Source organism: Oreochromis niloticus, linkage group LG12, assembly GCF_001858045.2.
Source record: "Oreochromis niloticus isolate F11D_XX linkage group LG12, O_niloticus_UMD_NMBU, whole genome shotgun sequence".
Lineage (NCBI taxonomy): Eukaryota > Metazoa > Chordata > Actinopteri > Cichliformes > Cichlidae > Oreochromis > Oreochromis niloticus.
In genome coordinates, this window is record NC_031977.2 from 4,420,576 (window position 1) to 4,438,963 (window position 18,388).

Here is an 18,388-nt window from a genome sequence, read left to right on the forward strand (position 1 = left end):
ATAGAAGTTGTTAAGCTCGTCTGCGAGAGATGCAGTGGGCTGAACACTGACTGTGTTGACCTTCTTGTAGTCAGTGATGCAGCGCAGTCCATTCCACAGTCGCCTGGTGTCAAAGCTGTGGTAGCTGGACTCCATTTTGTCCCTGTAGTCCTTTCTGGCCTTTTTTATGGACTTTCGGAGGTCATACCTGGCTGCTTTATATGCATCAGCATCCCCGGAGTTGAAGGCAGAGGCCCGTACTTTTAGCTTGGCCCTAACGTCTTTATTTACCCAGGGTTTCTGATTTGGATATATGCGGACGGTGGTTTTAGTGATGGTATCATCCATGCACTTTCCAATATATCCAATGACAGAGTCTGTGAGTTCATTGATGTTGCCATCAGCTGCATCCACAAATATCTGCCAGTCAGTTGTCTCAAAGCAGTCCTGCAGGACCTCCTCAGCCTCACTGTCCCATTTGTAGATGACCCTGGAAACTGGTTTTTCCTGCTTCAGCCTTTGTCTGTATGCAGGCAGCAGCAGAATGGAACAGTGGTCTGCCTTACCAAAAGCTGGGCGGGGGAGGGGTTTGTAGCACTCTTTGAATGGAGTGTAACAGTGGTCCAATGTTTGATCACCTCTTGTGGGAAAGGAGATGTGCTGATAGTATTTGGGGAGAACCTTCTTCATGTTGGCTCTGTTGAAGTCTCCCAGCACAATACAGGCAGCTTCTGGATTTTTGTTCTCAAGTCCAGTGAGGATGTCATACAGTTCGTCCATAGCCGTAGCTTTATCAGCGTGTGGGGGAATGTAAACAGCTGAAAGGAGAACTGAGCTGAACTCCCTCGGGGGGTAAAAAGGCCTGACTTTAATGGTCAGTAGCTCGAGGCTCTGAGAGCAGTAAGTTTTTAAGATACACACATCTCTAGCCCACAAAGAGTTAACCATAAAGCACACCCCTCCTCCCCTTTTCTTGCCTGAGTCCTTCATTCTCGTTCAGTCTCCCCGGTAAACAGTGAATCCATCCGGCGTGATGGCGCAGTCGGGGACGCTGGGCTCCAGCCATGTCTCTGTGAAGGTCAGAACGCAGCAGTTCCTGATGTCTTGTTGTTGTTTAATCCGTTCACGCAGCTCGTCAAGTTTGTTGTCCAGAGACTGGAGATTCGCAAGCAGGATATTTATAAAGCACTTTAAAATACCCAGCACAGGACCAAAGTGCTGTACAGAAAATATGTTAAAGACAATAGAATAACAGAAAACAGCAAAAATAAATAAATAAAACACAGGTTCCTGCGCAGTATCTTAGCTGTTCCAAGGACTGCGCTATTCTGGACAGAGATGGTTTGGTAGCGAGGTTCCAAATGCTCAACCAGACCGCCGACAGGTCTCGCACGCCACAGCCGCTCTATCACATGACGCACACTGCTCCGACGTGCTAAGGTTATGAGCTGGGTTACGCATGTTCCAAGTTTTGTGAGGTGCTTTTGTGATGGTTAATGGATTGGATTACATTTTTTATTTCTCTCTGATATCCAAGCCAGTAATTTAGGTCAGTATCGAACCGATACCGATACGTAATATCGGATCGGTCCATCTCTAGTAAATACACATACTTTTAAAATACAAATACGTTTAAAAAATGTTTTTGTAAAAGTCTTCACAATACATTTCTGTAACTCCAGACCAAGGAGAAACTATGATCATATCCCCCTTCTTGTAGTTGATAAAAGATATGTAAAACAAGTGGAATTACTGGCTGACATAAAGTGAATATGCTAAAAGATGATTGGAGTATATGTGCTTAGGAGGGTGCCGGTCAGCTCCAAGCCTATAGATGACGATGATGTAGATGTGGCCTGTGAGAGACAAAGAGTGCTGCGTGGAGACGCTGACAATGACATGCTGAAGATCAAGAACCTAACCAAGGTTAAACTTTAATATGTACTTTGGCTAACGTTTACACAACTACATATCTTAAACTGTTCGTTCAGTTATGCCATTACTTTAAAATGATCCTACTCTGTTAAAATGGTCGTTACCATCAAAAAGTTATTTACATTGCTTGATCCTCAGGTATACAAATCCAGAAAGATGGGACGTATCCTTGCAGTGGACCGCCTGTGTCTGGGTGTCCGGCCTGGAGAGTGCTTTGGATTGCTAGGAGTAAATGGAGCTGGGAAAACCAGCACCTTTAAGATGCTGACAGGGGACGAGTGTACTACTGGAGGAGAGGCTTTCATTAACAGAAACAGGTTTGTGGCTGAAATAACAGTTTACTGTTAATGTTAAGGTAACATTCTTAGCAGATACTTTAGCAGCAAATGACTGATACTTAGTTGCCAGATAAGAAATACATGCGCACTGACTGTATCCATGCATAGTCTGAGTTTGTACTGCAGGACCACTGCTGAAGTGATGCCACGTGTGCTTGCGTGTGTGTGTGTATGCATGTGTGCAGTATCCTGAAGGACCTGTTACGTGTGCAACAAAGTATCGGCTACTGTCCACAGTTTGATGCTCTGTTTGATGACCTGACAGCCAGGGAGCATCTGCAACTTTACACTCGCCTCCGTGGCATTCCTTGGAAAGACCAAGAAAGGGTTAGTTACTCTCTCTTTCTCTCTCTCTCTCACACACACACACACACACACACACACGCGCGCGCGCACACACACACACACACACACACACACACACACACACAGGGACTGCTGATTACTAATAGAAACTGTAATCCAAATCATAATAATAGAAAAAAAAGTGTCATAAAGTGATCATGAAGACTTTGGCCAGTCCTCACTTTCTCAGTGAAGAGGATAAAGCCTCATATTCATGACCAAACTCGTTCTGACCGTGGGTCCGGCCATTTCATAACCTTCCTACACGCAGTCAAAGTATCACTGGCTAACTTGGAACATAACATGGATATATTTCCTCAGACAATCGCTGACCCACTGCTAAACCAGGCAATTTACTGTACCAGTTACAAAGCCATGGTAAATGTAAAATGGACTGGTTCTAATATAGAGCTTTTCTATTCTATCTGAGCACTCAAAGCAGTTTAAACAACTTGCCTTATTTACCCATTTATACCAGCACTTTTTTCTATGTGTGCAGGCTGTGTAACATTCACACACATACAGTTGTGTTCAAAATAATAATAATAATAATGATAATAAATTTATTTCCATTCATTGAGAACACTGCATGTTATATTTTACATCAAAACATGAAGAAAAATGTATCAATATTTCAATTACTTTAGAGAAAATGAAGGGAAACATGATATTGGGCTGTTTAAAAAAGTAGCACTGTCTGGATTTTTCATTACAAGCTCAAATATTTACTCAGTAAACTGAAAAAACATTACGATTCAGCATTCCTGTGAATCACTAAACTAATATTTAGTTGTATAAACCCTTGTTTTTGAGAACTGCTTCACATCTGTGCTGCATGTTGACCAACTTCTGGCACCTGTAAACAGGTATGGCAGCCCAGGATGATTTGACAACCTTCCACAATTCCTCTGCATTTCTTGGTTTTGCCTTAGAAGCACCATTTTGAATGTTTTGAATGTTTTTGGGGGTCATTGTCTTCTTGAAACACCCATTTCAAGGGCATTTCCTCTTCAGCATAAGGCAGCATGACCTCTTCAAGTGTTTTGATAAGCAAATTGATCCATGATCCCTGGTATGTGATAAATAGGCCCAACACCTTAATAAGAGAAACAACCCATATCATGATACTTGCACGGCCATGCTTCACAGTCTTCAGAGTGTACTGTGGCTTGAATTCGGTGTTTGGGGGTCGTCTGACAAACTGTGGCCCTTGGACCCAAAAACAACAGTCTTACTTTCATCAGTCCAGTCCATTTCTCTTTAGCCCAGTCCATATGTTCTTTGGCAAATTGTATCCTCTTCAGCACGTCTTTTTTTAACAGTGGGACTTTGCAGGGGTTTCTTGCTGATAGATTAGCCTCACACAAGCGTCTTCTAATTGTCACAGTACTCACAGGTAACTTCAAACCGTCTCTGAGCCTATCATTTTCTGCACTTCTTTATATGTTTTCCCCTCTCCAATCAACGTTTTGATTAAATCTCGCTGTTCTTCTGAACAATGTCTGGCATGATCCATGTTTCTCAGGTTTTCAGAGAGGATTGCATGTACAACATGTGCTGGCTTCATCCTTAAATAAGGGCCACATGACACCTGTTTCTTCACATAATGAATGACCTCACTGATTGGATTCCACACTGCTATTATTTTGAACACGCCCCTTTCACTTAATTATTCAATTACACAGACTCAGGTGCATTGATGTCATGAATGTTGGGTCTGTTGGTTTCTCTGACTCTACTACACCTACTGGTAAATTTTTTGCCATGTAATAACACGATTTATACCAAAAACACCGACTGATCTGGTTAGACATGTTGGACTGCTATATTTTGAACACAACTGTACATATTCCAATGGTTGCATCGATTTCAAGTTAAGGTGAGTATCTTGCTCAATAATATGACACAGAAACCAAACCAGTCTGCATGGAGGGATAAGAAAAGATGAATGATCTGTGCCACTGCTTGAAAAAGCATTCTCCTTTCTTGTTTCCTCTCCCATGCACCTGTTGTCCTCTGTCTTTGAACCAAGCCAGGTGTTCATAATGATTTATATTTTTTATCTGGACAGATTGACATCCATCTGTGTATCATCCATTTTCTGCTGTGGCAACAGCTATCTAAGCAGAGATGCCCAGACCTCCAACTACACAGTCACCTCTGGGGGGACATCAAGATGTTTCTAAGGCAGCAGAGACATAATCTCTGTAGCGTGGGTTTACCCCAGGACCTCTGCCCAGTAGGACATACCCTAAACCCTTTACTAAGGTGGCATCAAACCAGCTCATCTGGCTTATTTTGATGTGTAGGAGTAGCAGCTTTAGTGGATCCTCACTTTGACTGCATGTATCAGCAGGCTCATTCCTTCAGTCACTACCCACAGCTTGTGACCAAGGTTGAGGGTAAGAATGTAGATGAAACAGTTGATCAGTTTCCTCAGCTCTCTCTTCACTACAGTGTCCACATGACTGCCAACACCACACAGTCCCATCTGCATCTGCTCTCCTCTACATGGGTACAACACCAGGAAATATGGAAACCATTGGGATAGCAAATCCTTCCCAACCTGGAGCGGGCAGTCTACCCTCTTCTTTTAGAGAAATCTGGCTTTAAACTCTCTGCTGCACGCTTGAGGTCATCGCTTGATGTTGTCAAATTAACCACCACATCATCTACAAAAAACAGTTAGATTATCTCACCAATATGGAACCCCCTCTGCCACTTTGCTGTGCCTAGAAATGCTGCCTATAAAAGTTATAACAAAGAGCAGCCCTGGTGGAGTCTGACTTCAGTGTCCCTCAAACAGGATGAAAACCACATTGGGTCCTCCTAGTTCCAAGATTTGACTAACTGCTAGTCTCTTCTTTCCAGCACATTAGCATAGATATTACTGGGACATTTGAGAAATAAGTTCCCTCTGAAAGAGCACAACCTCTGGTACAGTTTTTTTGAAAAGGGAACCACCAGAACAGAATGGTTCACTTGGACTTGATGCCTCCAGCCTTCCTCAAAATGCTGTCAGATCTCTGCTGACAGTCTGAATTGAAGCTCTCATACATCAGGGCCACTGTCATACTCTCCCAGCTTACCCACACTATGCCACACTATGTTTTTGGGATCACCATGCTATGTTCAGCATTCTCTCCTGCCCCCTGATTCACAAACAGGTAGTACACAGGGCTAGGCATTGGCATTGAGCCCTGGCACCTCTCGGTCACCACCCAATCACCACTAGTCGCGGTGAGATGTGGCGGCCCCACTTTAGAAATCCAATATATTAAGCCTCAAGGGTTCTAATTTCATGCTTATACTTTTCATGTTTTTTAAAGTTCTGTTCAGTAAACTTGCATTTGGTTAGCCTTTTTTTTTGTTTCGGCTTAAATGCCCTGGTATTTTTTTGTGAAGCACTCTGTGAGGTTTGTCTTGAAAGGTGCTATAGAGATAACATTTTACTTCCATCAGGCATCACCTTTGAGCAAGATAAGTGAGGTGTGCAACAGCAACAACTTTGCAGATATTATGCTTCCCATTTCCATTGAGATTAATAAACAGGTTCTTTTTATGTTACACAGAACATATTGCTTCTTTTGTTTGTACTTGAGCAGATACAGAAATCAGAGCTAGTTACGTACCTGTTATCTGGTTGTGTATCATTGTACAACTTAAGGTTGAAATTAAGGTTTGTACTAATCCAGTTCTCTTGTCGTCCAAGATGGTGCCTGTGTTTGGCTTCGCCGCTTGTGCCGCTAGTACAGCTCGCTGGTATAGTTTTATACTGGCCGCTATTGTCGCCTGCAATATTATTTTTACCGTTCTGTGTCTTGATTTTGTCTCTGCCACCAATATTTATGATCAGGGCACGCTGTTGTATATTAAATACTCAATGGAGAGCTACTTTGACACCTGGGACAGTTACAGGAAATTTGTCCCTCCACCTTTTGTGTGTTCCTCACCTGAGTGCATGTTACCGTACATATCGGTGGGATTCAACACAAAGAAAAGAAGGAGGGGAACCAGGGCCGCTGTCCAGGTGCGACTGAGAAGGTACCGAAGATGAGCTTCTTGGATGTGGGAAGATTTCCGCTGCCTACGACCAATTCATCTACTGTCACCTGGTGCCGACGCTACACTTCAGTTCCCAATCTATGGTCTGATGGCTCCATGTTCACCTTGCGTCCATCATCTGACCACCGTTTTGATGGCAGAGGTGATGTACTACCATGGATATTAGCTTCAGCTAGCCCTGAAGTCACTGCCCGGTGTAACAGGTGTAGAGGTGTGCACAGGTGTTTAATTCGAGTGCCGCTGCAGCCAGCTGTTGAGTGCACCAACCAAACGTCATCGATCAGGTTTGCCCTGCTCAACACTCGCTCAATCACAAACAAATTGTTTATTTTAAACAATCTTTTTATAAAGGAATCTCTCAACTTCATGTGTTTAACTGAGACGTGGCAACAAAACATGGATTATATACATCTGAAGGAAATTTGTTCAGCTGGCTGCTCCGTCATCGGAACTCCACATCTTTCGGGACGTGGCGGAGGACTCGCTGTTGTGCACCAGGACAGATTCACATGCAGGCTGATGAATTCGGATTCCTTTACTTCATTTGAGCTGCAGATGATTAAGGTCGGCTCTTTGCAAACCTTTTATTGTATTTTAATCTACCGACCTCCTGGACCTGCTGGAGTCTTTCTGACTGAATTTAACGACCTTCTGACATCCGTTATTAAATTAGAAAGGTTGTAATGTTGGGAGATTTTAACCTTCATAGTTTGACGGTGAAATGACTTACAATGATTTGGACTTCCTTGTCTCATCCTTTAATAATTGGTGTAATTCTATTTTAGACATGGTTGCACCTCTGCGCAAAAGTACTGTCCTATATTTGAAATCTCGTCCTTGGACAAATGAAAACATTCGTAATTTCAGGAGATATTGTTGTAAGTTAGAACGTTTGTGGAAGGCTTCCAAGCTTGAGGTTTATAGGTTACACCTTAAAGAATCTATCCTCTTACTAAATGACATATGGAAAAATGCCAGAACAGAGTATTTTTCACACCTCATAGCTTCAAAAAAGAAAGACCCTAAATTCTCGTTTAAAACAATTAAGAGTATTGTTTCTCCTGATGCTCCTTGTGCACCAGTTCACTCAACGTCTGAATGCAATGAGTTTATGAACTATTTCACAAATAAGGTCATTGCCATCAGGTCAAATATCTCTCCATCATCTTCTCAATATCAAACTTACAATTTGCTCACCTCTGATACTTGGTCCTCTTTTACTCCTGTTACATTACAGGACACCAGAGTCCTGCTTTGTCATATAAAACAGACTTCAAGCCCCCTTGATGTCCTTCCATCTTCACTTTTCACTAGTGTCTTTGACTCTATTGGCCCCTGTATTGTGGCAATGATAAATATTTCTCTTCATACTGGCTCAGTTCCCAGCTTCTTTAAACAAGCTGTTGTTGAGCCAATGTTAAAGAAACCTCACCTGGATCCATCTCTTCCTAACAGTTATAGGCCAATATCCAAATTACCTTTTATATCGAAGATTTTAGAAAAAGTAGTACTAGAACAACTTAACTATTTCCTGGATAAAAATGCTGTTATGGACACTTTCCAGTCTGGTTTTTGTAAATTGCATTCCACTGAAAAGGCCTAAGTTAGTGTAGCTAGTGATATCTTGATGGCAGCAGACTCTGGAGAGTACACAGTGCTGGTCCTGTTGGATCTCTGCTCTGCTTTTGATACTGTAGATCACAGTATCATGATAAACAGACTCAAGAACTTGTTTGGGATTACTGGTGTTGTCTTAAAATGGTTTATGTCATATTTGTCTGAGAGATCTTTTACTGTTTGCATGAATCATGTGACGTCAGAATCAATAATTTTGCCGTGTGGGGTACCTCAGGGATCTGTCCTGGGTCCAGTTCTCTTTCTACTTTATATAATCCCCCTAGCCAAATTATTAAGAGCTATAAAAATATGTCCTATTCAACTATACTGTTCCTTCAAAATTTCTGAGTTTTATAAATTGTCTAATTTAAGTAATTGCCTGACAGAAATCAACCAATGGTTAAATGACAATTTCCTCCAACTAAACTCTGATAAAACAGAAACTCTAATTATTGCTCCGGACCACATGGTCTCAGAAATTAGGCAGCATATCAGCTTCTTAGACCCTTATGTAAAATCGAGCCTCAGAAACCTCAGTGTCATATTTGACAGCTCGATGTCGCTTGAGCAGCTGGTCCGAAACTGTTTTTATCATTTACTGAATATTTCAAAACTCAGACTAATGGTGTCAAAGCCTGAACTTGAGATGATTATTCAAGCTTTAATTTCTTCACGTTTAGACTACTGTAATGGTCTTTTTACTTGTTTTAACAAATCAGCCTTAAATTGTCTTCAGACTGTGCAGAATGCTGCAGCATGACTCTTAACAGGCACCAAGAGAAGATCTCATATTACTCCAGTTTTAGCCTCCCTTCACTGGTTGCCTGTTTTTATTGTTTTATTGTTTTACTTTGCTGTTTTATTTACTGTTACATTGTTTTATATTTATATATCTGTGAAAAGCGCTATATAAATAAATTTTACTTACTTACTTACTCACATATGTTACATATTACATTACATGTATAGCGTATGACCCTCCTTTTATGAAGGCCAGTAGATACTTGTTTAAGACCCGCTGGGTTGCTCAGCTACATCCTATAGCTTATCCATAAAACAGCTCTGCTGGTGTGAAATCACTGATTGGCTGATCTCCACCTAGCAGTCAGCTGCCCCGTGTGTTGAGTCTCTGTCATTACAAATGTGGGTGACAGCATTTAATCCTTCCAAGATTGCTGTTTGTTTTCTGTGTTGACTCTGGCTGTGATACCTTGCCACTGTATTGCTCGCGTGCTGTGTGTTACCTCACTGTGGTGTAGAGGTTGGTGGGCCAGGTGAGTCAGAGTTTCTCTCTAGCTTATAAAGAGAGCCCAGTGGGTTGCTCATGGAGTCACGCATTTGCAGCCTTAGAGTCTAATGTAACCTGTGGTCCTTACTGGCGTATTGCTCGTGGGTTATGAGTTTACATGCTCAGCACCCCCTAAAATCTGATGTAGGCTGGTTGTGGCCCCTTACCAGCATATTGCTCATAGGTTGCAAGCTAAACTCACTGTGGTGCTGGAGTTCTGGATTTGGACCCAGATATATTCTTTTGTATGTTTGAGAAGCTTGTACATTCACGTGGTTGGTCGGATGGTGAACAGACTTTGTTACTACAGAGTCTCAACAACTCTTTGTGCTGTTTAAATGTTAATGTGTGGTGATACAGGTATGTTTGGTAAACCCTTACCTTCAGCACCAAGACTCCTCTTTTACAAGACTGCAGCCTCTAGTTCATCTCAGGTGGTGCTTGAGAGGAAGGAGGAGTACTGGAAGATAGGATGCTGCAACATCGTCTTAAAAAAATTGATGGGAAGCTCTGAGCAACTTGTACATTTGAAGATAAACCCACACAATTGATTGACATCAGACAGTTACATGCACTGAAAATGCTACATCCAGATGAACAGAATAAACTTTTTGGGAACATTATACAGTCTTATCTGTCTCTGTTCTCAGGTACACCATCTTGTGGTCATTTAGTGGACCATGATATTGATGATGCTCAACCTATTAAACAGCATTTTTACCAGTCATCTCCTGATAAGCAACAGATAATAGAATCTGAGGTAAAATAAATGCTAGAAAATGATGTTGCCTTCTTCCTCTCCTTGTTCATCTCTGTGTTTGCTGATGTAGAAGCCAGATTTCAAATTTAGGTCTTGCACTGACTTTTTCAAAATTAATGGCATTATACAGCCAGGTGCTTATCCTCTTCCCAGAATGAAAGATTGTATTGACCAGGTAGGCAAATTTTGTTTGACCTTTTGAAAGGGTATCGACAGGTTCCTCTATCTCAGAGAGCCAAATACATTTGTTCTGTCATCACTCCTTCAGGTCTGTGTTTATATGCTGTCATGCCATTTGGTCTTTGAAATGCAGTACCTACTTTTCAAACATTAATGAATACAGTTGTGTCAGGATTATAAACCAGTGCAGTTTATTTAGACGACATAGGTGTTTACAGTGAAACCTGGGAGGAGCATGTAGAGCAAATGAAGACACTTGAACAGAGGGGGGGGGGGGGGGGGGGGGGGTTCTGCCCATGGAGAAACGAAAACCAAACACATGAAGGCTCAGTAATCTGAACTATATTCACAAACACCAGTCAGGATCCATTCCCTGACATGAAGGGGAAATGACTCTTTCCTCCATTAGGTTGAACCCCAATTCTCTACTGAATCAAATTCAAATTCAAATTTTATTTGTCACACACACACAACCATACACAGTATGACATAGGGGTGAAATGCTTGTAGCTGTACAATGCCCGACCATTAAATGACAGAAAAAAGTTTTACAGTATTTACAATTTACAGGTTACTACAAAATTTACAAATTAACTTAGAAATTTACAGTAAAAAATGTGCAAATAGCAGAAAGAGATTATAAAGATTATAAATTATAGGAAATGTGTGGTGGTGCGTGTGTTAATGTGATGTGTGTGTGAGAGTCCAGTCTTATAGTGATGTGATGTGTGTGGGAGAGTCCAGTCCTACACCTGGTTTAGGGCCCGAATAGCCTGGGGGAAGAAGCTCCTCCTCATTCTCTCTGTTTTGGCCTTAAGGGAGCGGAAGCGCTTCCCAGACCTCAACAGTGAGAAAAGTCCATTGTTGGGATGGGAGAGGTCCATCATAATCTTCCTAGCTTTGGACTTGCACCGCTTGGTGTAGATGGACAGCAGGTCAGGGAGCTCTGATTGAATGATGCGTTCGGCCGAGCGCACCACTCTTTGCAGATCTCGTCTGTCCTGCTTGGTGCTGTTCCCAAACCAGGTGCAGATGTTTCCCGTCAGGATGCTCTCGATGGTGCAGGAGTAAAAGTTCTTGAGCACCTTCAGTGGCAGATGGAAGTCTCTAAGTCTTCTGAGGAAGAAGAGACGCTGACGGGCTTTCTTAACCAGGGTGTTGATGTGACAGGACCATGACAGGTCCTGAGTGATGTGGACACCCAGGTATCGGAAACTGTCCACTCTCTCCACTGGCGTGCCACTGATGATGAGGGGTTTGTAATTCCTCGCCTGCTTTGTAGTGAAGTCCACGATCAGCTCCTTAGTTTTGGTGATGTTTAGGAGGAGGTTATTCTCCTGGCACCAGGTCTCCAGGTTCCTAATCTCCTCCAGGTAGGCCGTCTCGATGTTGTCGGAGATCAGGCCTACAACAACAGTGTCGTCAGCAAACTTGACAATGGAGGTGGTGTCTGATGTGGCTACACAGTCATAAGTGTACAGTGAGTACAGCAGGGGGCTTAAAACACAGCCCTGAGGCACTCCAGTGCTGAGTGAGATGGAGGGGGAGACTTGTTTTCCCACACTCACTGATTGGGGTCTGTCTGTGAGGAAGTTGAGGATCCACTGACACAGTGATGAGCTGAGTCCTAGATCCGTCAACTTGGTGAAAAGCTTAGAGGGAACTATTGTGTTGAATGCTGAACTGTAGTCCACGAACAGCATCCTAACATAATTCCCTCTGCCAGTGTCCAGGTGACTCAGGGATGTGTGGAGCAGATGAGATATGGCATCGTCTGTGGAACGATTAGTCCGGTAAGCAAACTGAAGTGAGTCGATGGTGGCAGGAAGTGAAGAAGTGATGTGATCTCTCATCAGTTTTTCAAAACACTTCATCACAATTGAAGTCAGTGCTACTGGACGGTAGTCATTGTGGCAAGCGGGCTGTTGTTTCTTTGGAACAGGAACAATAATGGACTGTTTGAAGCACATGGGAACCACTGCTTGGGCCAGGGAGAGGTTGAAGATCTCCGTGCTGACCAGCTCCGGTGCTAGCTGGTCAGCACAGGCTCTCAGGACCCGGCCAGGGATTGCATCTGGTCCTGCTGCCTTCCTGGTGTTCATCCTCCTGAAGGTGTTCTTCACGGCATGCTCTGTGATGATGAATGCATTGTCTTCACTGGTGCACTCCGAGCGCGCGCAGCCGTTTGTTGTTTTAATTGCTGCGGCGTCGAAGCGAGCATAAAACGTGTTCAGCTCATCAGCCAGTGAAGCATCGGCATTCATCATTGAAGAAGCTGGTCGTTTATAGTCCGTTATAGTCCGCAGTCCTTTCCACAGGCTCCTAGAGTCGCACTGTCGTAGCTGTGACTCTAGTTTTTCCCCGTAGCTCCGCTTTGCCTTTCTGACCGCGCTGCGCACGTTGTAGGACGCAGCCTTGTATAGGTCCATATTACCGGAGATGAGCCCTTCATTGTAGGCAGCGGTGCGTGATCTCAGAGCGTCGCGGATGTTTTTATCCACCCACGGCTTCTGGTTGGGAAACGTTCGGATGATAGTTCTTTCTGCTGTGTCGTCCGCTAGTTTCCCGATAAATCCCACAACCGCTTCCGTAAACATGTTGATGTCATCAGAGCTGCGCCGAAACATGTCCCAGTCTGCGTCATCTAGTGCGTCCTGCAGCGCGGCCACTGATTGGTCTGTCCAGCGAGCGACCTCCCGCCTGATTGGTGGTTGCTGCTTTAGCCTTTGTTTGTAGGCAGGCATGAGGAAGATGGCGGCTTGGTCCAATTTTCCAAATGCCGGCAGGGGCTGAGCCTTGTAACAGTTCTTGAACAGGGTGTAGCAGTCGTCTAATGTCCTAGTGCCCTGGGTGGGGCAGTTGATATGCTGGTGAAGGTTGTGGAATGTCCGTTTGAGATTCACTCTGTTAAAATCTCCCATAACAATGAGTGCGGCATCTTGGTGAAGTGTTTGTTGATGTGTGAGAGCCTCATGCAGCTCACATAAGGCAGTGTCCGAGTCCGCGTAATGCGGAATGTAAACAGTGCAGGCAATGACCGCAGTGAATTCCCGAGGGAGATAGAAAGGGCGACATTTAACGATCAAAAGTTCCAGATTGGGCGAGCAAGAGCATGTGAGTGGGGAGATGTTTGTGCTGTCACACCATCTGTTGTTCACCATCAAACACACTCCACCATCTCTTTTCTTCCCCGACTCCATTGTCCTGTCCATGCGGTAAACCGAAAAGAACCCCGCCGGCTGCACGGCGTGGTCTGGTATCGCTGGGTTCAGCCAAGTCTCGGTGAAGCAGAGGAGGTTGCAGTCCCGAATGTCTCTCTGGAACTTGATTCTGGCTCTGAGGTCATCAAGCTTGTTCTCGATGGATTGAACATTGGCTAGCAGGATACTGGGCATGGGTGCGCGGTGTGCGCGAGCCCGTAGCCTGTTCCTGATGCTGGCTCGTTTCCCTCGAGGCCGTCGCTTAGGGTCGCATCCTTTGTTCTCTCTCAGGATCTCCTTTGGCCAGGTTGGGTCCGGAGTTAAACATGGTGAAATGTTCGTGTATTGTAGACCAATAGAAACCAGAGTGTCTCTACTGTAGCGTCAGGGGTATTCAGAGACCCTCGACCTTAGGCTCTTGTCCTGCCAAAGAGGTTAAATGGTCAGGTTTGCTAACTGTCCATCCTACCGTCCGAGCCTCAACTCCTGACAGCCACTGAATTCACAAAGCCCTGACCCCCTCCAACCCCTCCTGTAGGGGTGTGTCTGCAGGAAGTGAGGTCCATGTAGGACTTTTGGCCTGGGCCAGCAGTGGATTCACTTTGATGAACCTGGACCTTCAAGTCTAAACTGATAAAACTTAAATGCAACTTTTTTGTGATGATTGAGTGTTCCCTTAATTTTTCGAGCAGGTGAAACCTGAGTTGAGCTAAAAATGACTTCACATTGTGACTGCAGTTGTTGGACTTTGTGCAGTAAGATAATGAAAAGAATATCCTGTGCATGATGAACTTGCTCACTCTGTGTTACTGACGTGGAGAGACATTTAGAATGTGAAGCGTGTTTGATCAGTTTTTTGTGAAGTAAGTACAAAGAAAAAAAGAGCTAAAGTTTAGTCTTATGCAGTATTCTTCTTCCTCTGACCTTTATTTCCCAATAACTTTTAAAACTGCTATTTTATACAACAGTTAGTTAGCTATTTTAATTGTGTTATTTTTTTTCTATCAGATTCCACAGGACTCTGCGTAGCTTGTAACTTTTTGGTGTCTTGTAATTATCCACTTAACACAGCCAGCAAAACATGGTGACATGTTAACCTACAAGAATTTTTGCTGATTCCGCAGTTATTTAGTAAAGGACCAATACTTACGGTCAAAAGTCAGACCCAAAATGTTGGACATTGCCTTAACATGTAGGATAGAGAAATACAAGCTGAGGATCAAATACTGGGACAATTGAGCAAATGTTACGCAGTTCCACATTAAGGGGACTATCCTACCGTTGTCTCCTTCACCACCTGAACAGCAGAATTTCAGAGGCTCACATTACCCTTTACTCCCTGTAGGTGGTGCAGTGGGCATTGGAAAAGCTGGAGCTGTCCAAGTATGCAGACAAACCAGCTGGCACTTACAGTGGAGGAAACAAACGCAAGCTCTCCACTGCCATTGCTCTCATCGGGTACCCGTCACTCATCTTCCTGGTAAGAAGAATAGACACTCTCTGTGCTGTACAAACACACTCGGGGCAGCGTAAGAAAGATCAGGGTCAGTCCGCTGGTTCCTTCATATTCTGTTTAAAGCTTTAGTTCATTTTTGGAAGCATGTTTAACATTGAAATTGAGCTGTTTAAAGTAGCTTTGACACAGTTTATGATAGAAGTGCTTAAAAGCATAAAATAAAGGACTATATGAATGTGTGACTATGGGGCTTGGAGTAAAGTTTATAATCAGTAATCTGAGTGATCATTTATAAATATTTTTATAAAAACTTGATAGTATTGTATACATGTAAACAAAGTATTATTATCAATTAATTGCTCAGCCCAACATTTTCTTCATCCAGTTAGTCAAATGGTAAAAAATTCCAGATTTAAAAAACAAACAAACATCAGAGTTGTCCAATATTTCTGCCAGCCTATCAAAGTCCCAGTCAGTAAGGTTCAGAATCCATGCAGAGTCTATCGCTGTTTTAAACATTGTTGTGTTTGCTTGTGTTTAGGATGAGCCCACCACTGGGATGGACCCAAAGGCCCGCAGGTTCCTCTGGAATTTAATCCTGGACATAATCAAGACCGGACGTTCTGTAGTGCTGACATCACACAGGTTATAAAGCTTAGTAATGACATGCATGTTCCTCTGGAAAACCTACTGTTATACCATCTGTTTTACAAATGTTTCACCAAAGTGTTTTCACTACGTCTGCAGCATGGAGGAGTGTGAGGCCTTGTGTACCAGACTGGGCATTATGGTGAACGGCAGGTTTAAATGCCTGGGGAGCATCCAGCACCTAAAGAACAGGTCAGGACCTTCTTTAATCATAGTTAATCATAGTTATTGAGTCCAGTTTTCTGAAGACACGGTTACTCAGACCTGCAGCTCTGAGATGTTGGGATATGCAGAGGTTTGATGTGTGACATCTCGAGGGTGCAGCGACACATCTAAGGGCCGTCGTCGTTAAAGATTCAGCTCTGCAGGAGAAACCAGTGGACAGCTGAACAGCTGGATTTAGGGCAAACTGGGAGTCATGAATTTGTCCCACTGTTTATGACTGGTTTCAATGTAAGAATCTCTTGTTTTTAAGGTCCAGTTTACTCTTTCCACAACATTGCTTCGAGGATGTGTTCATTCAAATTCCAGGTTCGGGACACTGTCTGCAAGAATGAGGAGACAAACTGGGTTTCATGACTTCCAGGAGGTCAAATTATGGATCAGACAGGGTCCACTGTGTCAGAGCTTCTGATGTTAATTTCTTAAAGAGAATAATCCTACTTACCTGGAGTCGTGTCAACAAAGACACTTTGGTTGATCTTCTTGGGGGATGGACCCATCACATACATCCCTAGCGGCCTTTGGACCACCGTTTGTTGGTTGCCTGCTGGTTTCTGGTTTTTACAATAGAACACATTACAGTTTTGCACATTCTCCTGAACATCCCAGCTTGGTTTTAGCCAGCAAACAATTTCTGCAATTGTGACTAGGTTTGTTTTTTTCCCAGATGTCCAGGGGGAGGATTGTGGCTGGCACATGGTCTTGTAGGGAAGCTTGAGAACACGATAGATAAGGTCCTGCTTTGATGACATGGTGGGATTGATGTTATATCTCCTATATCAGTGATTTTTAGGGTGTGGCATTCTGATTTTCTGCTCTGCCTTCCACCTCTATCGTAAGCTTCTGTGAGGGGACCTGTAGAGCACAGACGATGGTGCACATTCTGACGTGGAGACACAAGGAGTGTCTGCTGAAAGAGAGCAGTACTCTGGTCACCCACCCCACCACACCCCCTACTCCTGAAGAGAAGTGTCTTATCTTATCATCATCAAACCAATACTTTCCTTCTGAAACATCCAGCTGCATACCAATGAAAAATATGAAATCCAAACTCAGTAGAGAAGGAAATGCCGTTGTCTTTGAAACAAGCACCACCACAGGCACATGCCAGCTTTTACTCTAAAGAGTCATTTGAGCTCTTTGGTTTTCTTGGTGTTCAGTGCCAGGTTGTTCTCTGAACACCATGCTGCCAGCTTCAGGACTTCCTCCCTGTACTCTGCCTCGTCTCCCTTTGAGATGAGTCCGACTAACGTGGTGTCATCAGCAAACTTGATGATGAGAGTGTTGTTGTGGGTCGAACTGCAGTCGTGGGTGTAGAGAGAATACAGGAGGGGGCTCAGCACACAGCCCTGTGGGGAGCCGGTGCTCAGTGTGCGAGTGGAGGAGAGATGAGGGCTGAGTCTTACAGTCTGGGGCCGGTTTGTGAGAAAGTCTTTTATCCAGGCACATGTGAGAGGAGGGAGGCCAAGAGTGACCAGTTTGGTGATGAGGATGTCCAGGATGATTGTATTAAAGGCTGAGCTGTAGTCCACAAATAGCATTCGGACGTAGCTCTGCCGCTGCTCTAGGTGACTCAGCACAGCGTGGAGGGCTGTGGCGATGGCGTCTTCTGTGGATCTGTTTGCACGGTATGCAAACTGGTGGGGGTCGAAGTCTGGGGGGAGGTAATCCTTGATGTGCTGAAGGACTAGTCTCTCAAAGCATTTCATGATTACCGGCGTGAGGGCCACAGGGCGGTAATCATTCAGGCTGGATATGGGAGACTTCTTCAGCACTGGGATGATTGTGGCTGATTTTAGACAGGATGGGATGGCTGCCTGATCCAGTGAGAGGTTGAAGAGTCTGGTGAAGATGAGGGTGAGCTGGTGTGCGCATGCTCTTAGTACCTTGCCAGGTACTCCGTCTGGACCGGCCACCTTCCTGGGGTTCACTGCTAGGAGCACATGTCTGACATTGTGCTCCGTTACAGTGAGTGGAGCGGTGCAGGAACCAGGTGAGGATGAGGATGGGAGCAGGGCTGAAGCAGATGAGTGCTGCTGTTGTGGTGTTTCAAAGCGGGTAAAGAAGCTGTTTATTTCCTCTGCCAGCTGCACACTCAGGTTTTCTGTTTTCACAGTGCTGCCTCTGTGGTTGATGATGTCTTGCATTCCCTGCCACACCTCCCGTGTGTTGTTGCTGGACAGGTGGGACTCGATGCTTCTTTTGTGGTCTGACTTGGCTTTTTTAATCCCCCTTTTCAGGTCAGCTCGAGCAGCCCTGTACAGAGCTCTGTCACCTGACCTGAAGGCGGCATCGCGGGCTTTGAGGAGTGAGCGGACCTCGCTGGTCATCCAGGGTTTTTGGTTTGGGAAAACC

General features: G+C 44.1%; 1 protein-coding gene across 5 annotated transcripts in view; it reads left to right on the forward strand.

Moving 5' to 3' along the window:
• The window catches only part of abca2 (ATP-binding cassette, sub-family A (ABC1), member 2), a 147,139-nt gene that overhangs the window by 120,831 nt on the left and 7,920 nt on the right, over window positions 1–18,388 (forward strand). For all 5 annotated transcript variants that reach the window (XM_005447870.4, XM_019365962.2, XM_025896874.1 and 2 more), the window contains 6 exons: window positions 1,785–1,905; window positions 2,053–2,231; window positions 2,438–2,579; window positions 15,053–15,187; window positions 15,705–15,808; window positions 15,911–16,003. In XM_005447870.4, the coding sequence (XP_005447927.1) occupies window positions 1,785–1,905; window positions 2,053–2,231; window positions 2,438–2,579; window positions 15,053–15,187; window positions 15,705–15,808; window positions 15,911–16,003 (774 nt within the window). The remainder of the gene's footprint in view (window positions 1–1,784; window positions 1,906–2,052; window positions 2,232–2,437; window positions 2,580–15,052; window positions 15,188–15,704; window positions 15,809–15,910; window positions 16,004–18,388) is intronic.